This window comes from Leptonychotes weddellii, chromosome 7 (genome assembly GCF_054177405.1).
Source record: "Leptonychotes weddellii isolate Sample4059 chromosome 7, ASM5417740v2, whole genome shotgun sequence".
Lineage (NCBI taxonomy): Eukaryota > Metazoa > Chordata > Mammalia > Carnivora > Phocidae > Leptonychotes > Leptonychotes weddellii.
In genome coordinates, this window is record NC_138375.1 from 91,572,647 (window position 1) to 91,582,081 (window position 9,435).

The following is a 9,435-nucleotide window of genomic DNA, read 5'->3' on the forward strand; positions in this document are numbered from 1 at the left end:
CCCGAGAGTCGCAGGGGAGGGTCAGGAGGGCGGGGCGATGGGAGAGGAGGAGACGTGATCCGAGGGCTAGACGGGTTTTGCCCTAGTGACCCAGAAGGGTCTGCTGAAGTGACCCAGTCTCTGTAGTACTCAGGCAATAAAGACCGAGCAGCGGCGGTTAAAAAAACCTGGAAGGCCTCTAGGCTGCAGTGACGCGGAACGTTTTTTTGGCCAGAAACCGAAAGAAGAAATCGGAAGTGACGTCGCGGTCAAAACAAGCCGGGGTTTGGGGGCCTGCAGTGAATCTGTGGCCGCAGATGGAAAGGCCCGACTCGCTGTCGGCTGTCGAAGGTAGTCGCGAGGCCCTGCGCTCCCACCCAGTCGGCCTCCGGCCCCTGTCCCCCTGACCCTCCCGCCGTGGGTGAACCAGAGTTTCCGCCCGCGGTATTTGAGCTGTGCTGGGACTTTTCCGGCAGAGCTGGCGGGTGGCGACCGAACGGACTTCCCTTCCTACAAGTGTCCCCTCCAGCGGGCTTCTGTCCTGGGACGCTGGGACACCTGTCGCCTGTGAGGCATCATTCATTTTCATAGCACCTTCCTTTCCTTGTAGGACAATTTCAGAATTAGGAAGAACCAGGGGGCCCCTGTTACTAGGATTCACTGCGGAGTAGCACAGTTGCCCAGTGTGTCTCTGTCTTCATCCCTGGGCTCTGACCGATCGAGGTGATCCTAGCTATCCTTGGCTATACCTCTTTTTCTTACCGCCTCCTACTCTCGATCATGTTTCCCCTCTTCTAGTCTTCAGAATCTTAGCTTAACCAGTCAACTTGGCTCATCTCTTCTAGAGTAGTGGCAAGACAGCGTTCTGTTTTCACTCCCTCCTCTCCCAGGTTCTCCCCTCAAAGACCTGTAATTCCGTCTGTAAACTCTGATTTATGACATGGAAGATGTTTAGAGCTAGAAAGAGTATTAGAGATGTCTATTTCAATCATCTACATTGTATAGATTAATAAAAATGAGTCTCAGAAAACGTATGTGATTTTTCTGTCCAGGGTTGCACAGCTAGTTAGTAGTGATGTTGAAAATGTAAAGCCAAATCTAATTAGCAAGCCTTTGTTGGGCATCTTGCAGGATCATTTCAGTATAGAAAAGAATTTAAAACAATGTTAAAGTTCAGATCAGAAAACATTTCTGGAACACCTGATAGGATCAGGTTCTGCTTTGTGTGCAAAGATAGTAAGAGTGGTCTCCATCCTAGAGAAGTTTTCAATGTCTTTGGAGTTTAAGTGGAAACTTTCAAGAGAATGATAAATACTAGAAATAGAAATAAATGCAGTGTGCTAAGAGACTTAGCTCAGGGGATTGCATTTAGGCCAGCTCTGGATAGGAGTCTGTGGGAGATGGTTCTTCCCTCAGGAAACACAGTTCTTATCTTCCAATACATTTTTTAAAATTTTATTTTATTAAGTTATGTTAATCACCATACATTACATCATTAATTTTTGATGTAGTGTTCCATGATTCATTGTTTACCTATAACACCCAGTGCTCCATTCAATACGTGCCCTCCTTAATACCCATCACCAGGCTAACCCATCCCCCTACGCCCCTCTCTAGAACCCTCAGTTTCTTTCTCAGAGTCCATAGTCTCTCATGATTCGTCTCCCCCTCCGATTTCCCACCCTCCATTTTTCCCTTCTTCCAATACATTTTTAAAGCCCTCTGCATTAAGCTTCCGTCTCCATTTGAATCACAACTCATTTTCTGTTCTGGTTTCCTTCTTTCCTTTTGCTAAAGTGTATTGACTTTGTTACCTTTTACTTTCTTTTTATTATTATTATTACGATTTGTTATTTCTTCACCTCTTGTCCCTTGGAAGTTTGGATTAGTTTAGTGCTGCTTATTTTAGTGGTCAAGGTGATCTATCCAAATAGCTGGATAGGTCCTTCATAATGTATAAGCTCCCTTTTTCTTTTCGCTGCATAGGAAATAACAGGTAACTACCCTCACTACTCAAAGGATTGTTATAAGGACCAGTCTTGGAAAATGTTTTAAAACTGAAAATAGTAGTTATCTGTAAATGTATGGTTTTCCAGCCCCTGTTCCACTGTGATCGTAATGCATTTTTCTTTTTAAATTCCAATGTTAAAACACCCTGCATCCTCTCAAAATTTCTAAGAGGCAGTAAACCCTAACATGAAAAGATTAACTAGATGTTTTAATTTTCTTCCCCCTGTCTCAGGGATTATATGCATCGGGCATTTATAATCTTGGAGTTCTTCATTTTTTTAGAAACAATTTTAGGTACAATAATGGAATTCTCTTGAAATTATATTAAGGTTCATAGGAAAGTGCCAGCGATTACTAAAAACTCAATATAAAACAATAGTAAATGATTCCATAACAGGTGTGCTTATAATCTATGCTTTGAGAGTTTGCATTTATTGAATTCATGTCTTGATTATCTATATTTGAAAAAAATCAGTTCTTATTTATATTTAATTCTTATTTCTTAATACTTATTACAAAAATTGAGATCTAGAAATTATAGTTGGATCTTGATGCCCTAGAGATGATAAGGCAGAGGAAGCCAGTCTATAATCTATAGTTTCTGTAGTAACAGTTTTCATAAAAACCTATATTAAGTTACTAACGTTTGAGCTGAACAAAAACTGATAAATAAGTATATCTTCAGTTCATCATAACCAAAACTTTGTAAAGCCTTTGACTATCCAAGAATCACAGGTGTTGTAGATGCTAATAGACATGGGTACAACATGAGTCCTATCTTAAATTCAAACTGAGAGCCACTTACAAACATAGCATGTTAAAAGATGAACTACAGGTAAGAGTTTAAAGTTTTCACATGAAAGGGTTTTTTTTAATGTTTTAGCCATTTTAATTTTTTTTTTTTTTTTAAGATTTTATTTTATTTATTTGAGAGAGAGAGACTGAGAGAGAGAGCACATGAGAGGGGGGAGGGTTGGGAGGGTCAGAGGGAGAAGCAGACTCCCTGCCGAGCAGGGAGCCCGATGCGGGACTCGATCCAGGGACTCCAGGATCATGACCTGAGCCGAAGGCAGTCGCTTAACCAACTGAGCCACCCAGGCGCCCCATTTTAATTTATGAAATGAAGTCTTGGCACTTTAACATTAGAAGGTGGTTTAAAGAATCTAGCAGTCAATGAAAGGATCATTCACTTGAACTATTAAAACAACAAATGTCAAATTTTTGAGAAAAAGATGATATTAGGAATTTTTTTACCATGTTTTGTCCCAATAGGAATTAGCTTCTTTCCATCTTGATGAAGTGCCTCCAAGTCCTCTGTGGGCTTCTGCTGTAGCAGGAATTTTGGGTTGTTCTGGAGGCTGGGAAGTCTAAGATCAAGGTGCCAGCATGGTTGTGTTCTGGTGAGGGCTCTCTTCCTGATTCACAGCTGCCATCTTCTTGATCTATTCTAACTTGGTGAAAGAGCATGAAAGTTTCTTTTCTTTTTTTTTTTTTTTTTTGAAAGTTTATTTTCATTGTCACCTTGATCTTCTGTTCATTTGGCAATGTCCAGGAATAGGAAAGGGGAGAAAAGAGTAAAATTTGTTGAAACCTAGTGATGAAGGTGAGAATGTTACTATATTTCATTTGTTCTTTACCAAGATCCTGTGAGGTTACTGATGACACCTCCATTTTACAGGTGAGATTGAGGCTTAGAGAGGTTGAGTAATGTACAGGTTCACACAGCTAATAAGTGGCGAAGCTTGGATTCATACCCAGGTGTCTGCCTCTGAACATTGTATGCCTACTGTTGTGTGTAGGTGCTTACAAGAGCGCTTTTTGTGTACTTTCGCTATGTTGATACGATATTTTTAACTTTTGTCTTCCAGATTTTTCAATATCTGAATTCCAGGAGCACAGTGGATACCACTCCTATAAAACAAAGAGGAAATCATGAAGGAATGTTTTAATTATTGAAACTACGGTTGAAATCATGGCTACATCAGCAAATCTGGATATTGGAGCTCAGCTGATAGTGGAAGAGTGTCCCAACAGTTACAGTCTAACTGGCATGCCAGACATTAAAATAGAACATCAGCTGGACTCGAATGCAGAAGAAGGATCAGCTCAGGGTGTTGCCATGGGAATGAAATTCATACTACCTAACCGATTTGATATGAACGTGTGTTCTCGATTTGTGAAGTCCTTAAATGAAGAGGATAGTAAAAATATTCAAGATCAGGTTAACTCTGACCTGGAAGTGGCATCTGTCCTATTTAAAGGTTGAAAGTTATGGTATAAATATCTGCATTTGTTTTCATTTATTTCATTTTGTTTGTTTGTTTTCCTTTCTGATCATGAGATTTTGAATTTGGAAGTCATATTTTAATATGATTTGGAAGAGAGAGTTTGGAAGTCATATTTTAATATGATTTGGAAGAGAGAGTTTGGAAGTCATATTTTAATATGATTTTCTAGAATCTCACCAAAACCAAAATTAAATAATTTCATGTTATTTGATATCTATAAGTATATGTTGATTTTTTTTAAAATTTTCTTGCTTGACCTTTGTTTATTTACAAATTAAAGTTTCTTATTGTACCCTTTATTTATTTATTTTAAAGATTTTGGTTATTTGACAGAGAGAGACACAGTGAGAGAGGGAACATAAGCAGGGGAAGTGGGAGAGGGAGAAGCAGGCCTCCTGCCGAGCAGGGAGCCCGACGCGGGGCTCGATCCCGGGACCCTGGGATCATCACCTGAGCCAAAGGCAGATGCTCAATGACTGAGCCACCCAGGCGCCCCTTATTGTACCCTTTAAAATGATAGGAGAAAAAAATTATTTGTGCCTTTTAAGAAATGAATTACCTTACTATTCCCTATTCCATGAATATTTGATTGATATCAGCTCCATGCTTTAATTCAGTGAAGTTTGTCATCATATTGTAGCCTTACTTTCACAACAATCTGTTGAATAAAAAAACTAATCTCAGAATAAAATCACTCAAGATTAATACATATTTTTTTCTGGAACTTTCACTGTGATAATACAGAATTTTTATAGCAAAGAATAATATCACTTGAGAAATGGTTGAAGTTATACCTCATGTATTTCTTTTTTATTGTAAACATTGACATAGAACTTTGAAATGCTTTGTCACTAAAATGTTAGTTTAATGTGTTTAAATTTATTTTACTTAGCTGAATGCAATATCCATACATCTCCTTCTCCGGGAATTCAAGTAAGACATGTCTACACTCCCTCTACAACAAAGCACTTCTCACCCATAAAACAGTCAACTACTTTGACCAACAAACACAGAGGAAATGAGGTCTCAACCACACCTCTATTAGCAAATTGTAAGTATATCCCACTGATTTATTAAAATATTCTTATTAGTAATATAATGCTTTCAAGAATTTGGCTTTGAAATGCATATTCTATTTTGGAAAGCTTAAGTGATATCTTGATAGTTTTAGTAATTTAAAATTTTTTTCACACTATTACTGCATAATCAAATATTTCATGTTTTGTTAAGAACAAATACAGATTTTTTTAAAAAGATTTTACTTGGGGCGCCTGGGTGGCTCAGTCGTTAAGCGTCTGCCTTCAGCTCAGGTCATGATCCCTGGGTCCTGGGATCAAGCCCCACATCAGGCTCCCTGCTCTGCGGGAGGCCTGCTTCTCCCTCTACCACTCCCCCTGCTTGTGTTCCCTCTCTCACAGTGTCTCTCTCTGTCAAATAAATAAGTAAAATCTTTAAAAAAAAAAAAAAGGATTTTACTTATTTATGAGAGAGAGAGAGAGAGAGAGCGCACAAGTAGGGGGAGCGGGAGAGGGAGAAGCAGACTCTCCACTGAACAGGGAGCCAAATGCGGAACTTGATCCCAGGACCCCGCCATCATGACCTGAGCTGAAGACAGACGCTTAACTGACTGAGCCACCCAGGCGCCCCAAGAACAAATACAGATTTTAATACAGACTTTATATAGATTTATACAAGTACAGGTTTATATTTGTTTATACACATACAGATTTTATACAAGTTTTCTTTTTTTTTTTTTAAGAGAGAGAGGTGGGGAGGGGAGATGCAGAGAGAGAGGGAGAGAGGGAATCTTAAGCAGGTTCCATGCCCAGCACAGAGCTGTCACAGGGCTCCATCTCAGGACCCTGAGATCATGACCTGAGCCAAAATCAAGAGTTGGACACTTAAGAGTCTGAGCCACCCAGGCGCCCCTACAGGTTTTCATTCTTAAAACCTTTATAGTCTTACTATAACAATTTATCATTCTGAACTTTGTGCAAACTAAGACATTGTGAGTGTTTTTCTGTTCTTGGAGTACAAGGCTTTACATTTTACTCATAATTAGATCAGTGATCAGCAAGTGATTTATAGTAAAACCTGAGTGATTTCTATTGTAAATTTGAATTTGACTATAATAATATGAATATGAAATTAACTCTCTTAAAACCTTGCATCCAGGGGCGCCTGGGTGGCTCAAATGGTTAAGCATCTGCCTTCGGCTCAGGTCGAAGCAAGGAGCCTGCTTCTCCCTCTCCCACTCCCCCTGCTTGTGTTCCCTCTCTCACTGTCTCTCTCTCTCTCTCTGTAGCTCTGTCTCTTAAATGAATAAATAAAATCTTAAAAAAACAAAACACCTTGAATCCATAATTTTTTAAAAATGTAGAATCATTCTAGAAGAAATAAAATATTTCTACATAAATCAGAAAACATTCTAAATACTATAGATATGTTAATGAGAGAAAACAGGTAGCAGTTTGATATTAGGAACTATATTTGAGTATATAATGTAAATGCATCTATATTCTAAAGCATGGTAAAATATATGGTTTATTTGGAAACACCATATCCATCCTGATTTTGAATCACATGCTGTAACAGTTAAGCCAGGAGGAGTCCATGACTCTTACTTCGCTATTAACCATTATTATTCTACTTATTAAATTTGCATGTGTTTCATAATTGCTTTCCTTTCTATTAAGGCCACTCAGTCATATCGCTGAAGTCGAGGATCAAGTGATACTAATTTTTAAGATGAACCCTCACAGAACAGTGCCTGTTTAGTTTTGTCTTAAAGATATTGTCCTAAAAAATAAATAAATGAACAAATTGATGGATGAATGAATAAATGAATAAATTAAATAAAGATGTTCTCTTAAAAATAGTCCAACCATATTATTTTTGAGCTGAAAAGAAACACCTAGAGATCATGCAGTTCATGACCCTCATGTTATAGACAAAAACGGTTAATCATTTATTCAAGGTCACACAGCTAACTAGCCACACCTAGGTCTGCATTCAAGAATTTACTCTTGAAGTCATTTTTCCATTTACTACCTCACTCCAAAAGTTAAGAAAAACCCATGGAGTCTTGAAATAATGATATTTGGGATTTCAGAGGATTTAATTAATAAAAAGACAAAAGGTGTGTCTTTATGTGTTTTAGACCCAACATCCTTTTAAGTTTGGATATTGAGTTAGCATTTTAAAAATTAAATACCTAAGCCATTTCTTTGATTGATAAGATCATTAGCAATTTGCATTGTTAATAGTTGATCATAACAGTTTGCATATTCATTGATAACAATACTTTGCAGATGTCAGAATTGCCTTAAACGTATATTAAATCTCAGATACAGAATGGCTACTTGTAATGTTAGGATATATTTTAAGTTAAATTTTTTTAAACAATAAAATGATAGTTTTTGTTTTAGAAAAGAGAATTGCTGCACAAATATGAATGACATGATGAAAGTGTACCCTGCAGGTAGAAAAACATGAAGCTTTTTGTGATATCGTTTCAGCTTTATCTGTTCACCAGTTGGCTGCTCAGGGAGAGATGCTCTACCTAGCTACTCGGATTGAACAAGGTAATAGCCTGTTTTTTAAACTGTACTTAAAACATATTTAATCGGATTTATTAGATTTAATACAGGAAGGTGTAAAGACAAAAAAAAAAATAGTTGCATAATCTCACCAGGCAGATAACTCTATAGGTAGTAAAGAAAATAAAATACTACAAAGTATAAAAGTTACAGCCTCCCTTACCACCCTAACCTTTTCCCCAAAAGCAAACATTATAAATTTCTTATGTTTTCAGGAAACTCTTAGAAAACATTTCTGTTTATTTTTGGAGTTATGTGTGGAAATATGTATTTGCCTTTCGCTATGTAAACAAGAGGGAGCACACTGCATTGTACTTTTTTCACTAATACTTTGGAGATCTTTCCAAATGAGCGCATAAAGATTTATTTCTTTTTTATTTTTTTTAAAGATGTTCTTCATTTTAAGAGAGAAAGAGCACAAGCAGAGGGGAGGGTCAGAGGGAAAGGGAGAAGCAGACTCCCTGCTGAGCAGGGACCCCCCCCCCCCAGCCCCAAGGCAGGACTCGATCCCAGGACCCTGGGGTCATGACCTGAGCCGAAGGCAGATGCTTAACTGACTGAGCCACCCAGGCGCCCCCTATTTCATTCTTTTTAATAGGTCCCTAATTTTGCACTGTATTGCTACATACATATATGCTATGTTTTTATTTTTTAACTAATCCCCTTGGTGATGGTTGATTCCAGTTTCTCAGTATTAAATAACATTCTTGTTGGCATTCTTTTTAAGAATACACATAGGATAAGTTCCTACAAGTTTATTTGCTGGGTCAAAAAGTATATGGATTTTTCACTTTTCTATATATTGCCAGGTATTTGTCCTGTCCTCACACCAAAGTTAGAGTTTGTATTTCCCCATACCCTCAGTGACACAAGATATCAGATTTTAATCTTTGCTAATCTCATGGGTGAAAAATGGTATCTCATACTGGGTGTGTTTAGATTTTTTAAATTATGGTCTATTTAAGCTCTTTTGTATGTGAACTGCCTGATTCATACTGATTTATATGTCCTCATCTAAATTAAAGAAATTTACTTTTTGTTGTTTATGTTGCATATTTTTTTTCCAGTTTGTCATTTTCCTTTGATTCTCATGTGTTCAACAAAAGTTTAACATTTTGTAATGGTAAATTTATTTTTTTCCTTGTAACTTCTGAGTTTTATATCCTTCGAAAGGATTTTCTACTTCAAGATTATAAATAATGGAGGAGCACCTTTGCTTATTTTTTTTTCCAGATGCAACCACATCTTTATTTACAATCTTGTGTTCATTTTCCCTGTAGACACACTCCTGCAAACACCAAACTCTTCTGCTTGTTGTCCCTTTCCTATCACTCTATCTTCCTCCCTAATCTTTTTATTTTATTATGTTAATCACCATACATTACATCATTAGTTTTTGATGTAGTGTTCCATGATTCATTCTGTGCGTATAACACCCAGTGCTCCATGCAGAACGTGCCCTCTTTAATACCCATCACCAGGCTAACCCATCCCCCCACCCCCCTCCCCTCTAGAACCCTCAGTTTGTTTCTCAGAGTCCATAGTCTCTCATGGTTCGT

At 37.7% G+C, this 9,435-nt stretch overlaps 1 protein-coding gene across 3 annotated transcripts in view; it reads left to right on the top strand.

The window, feature by feature from the left end:
* The first annotated feature begins 35 nt into the window (after nt 1-35).
* ANKRA2 (ankyrin repeat family A member 2) overlaps nt 36-9,435 on the top strand; it is a 13,241-nt gene continuing 3,841 nt past the window's right edge. For 2 of the 3 annotated variants that reach the window (XM_081826754.1, XM_081826757.1), the window contains exons 1-4: nt 37-330; nt 3,858-4,250; nt 5,170-5,328; nt 7,796-7,861. In XM_081826754.1, the coding sequence (XP_081682880.1) occupies nt 3,962-4,250; nt 5,170-5,328; nt 7,796-7,861 (514 nt within the window). In that variant the 5' untranslated portion in view covers nt 37-330; nt 3,858-3,961. Of the gene's footprint in view, nt 547-3,857; nt 4,251-5,169; nt 5,329-7,795; nt 7,862-9,435 lie in introns of all 3 variants that reach the window. The other variant, XM_081826755.1, reaches the window with a different exon arrangement.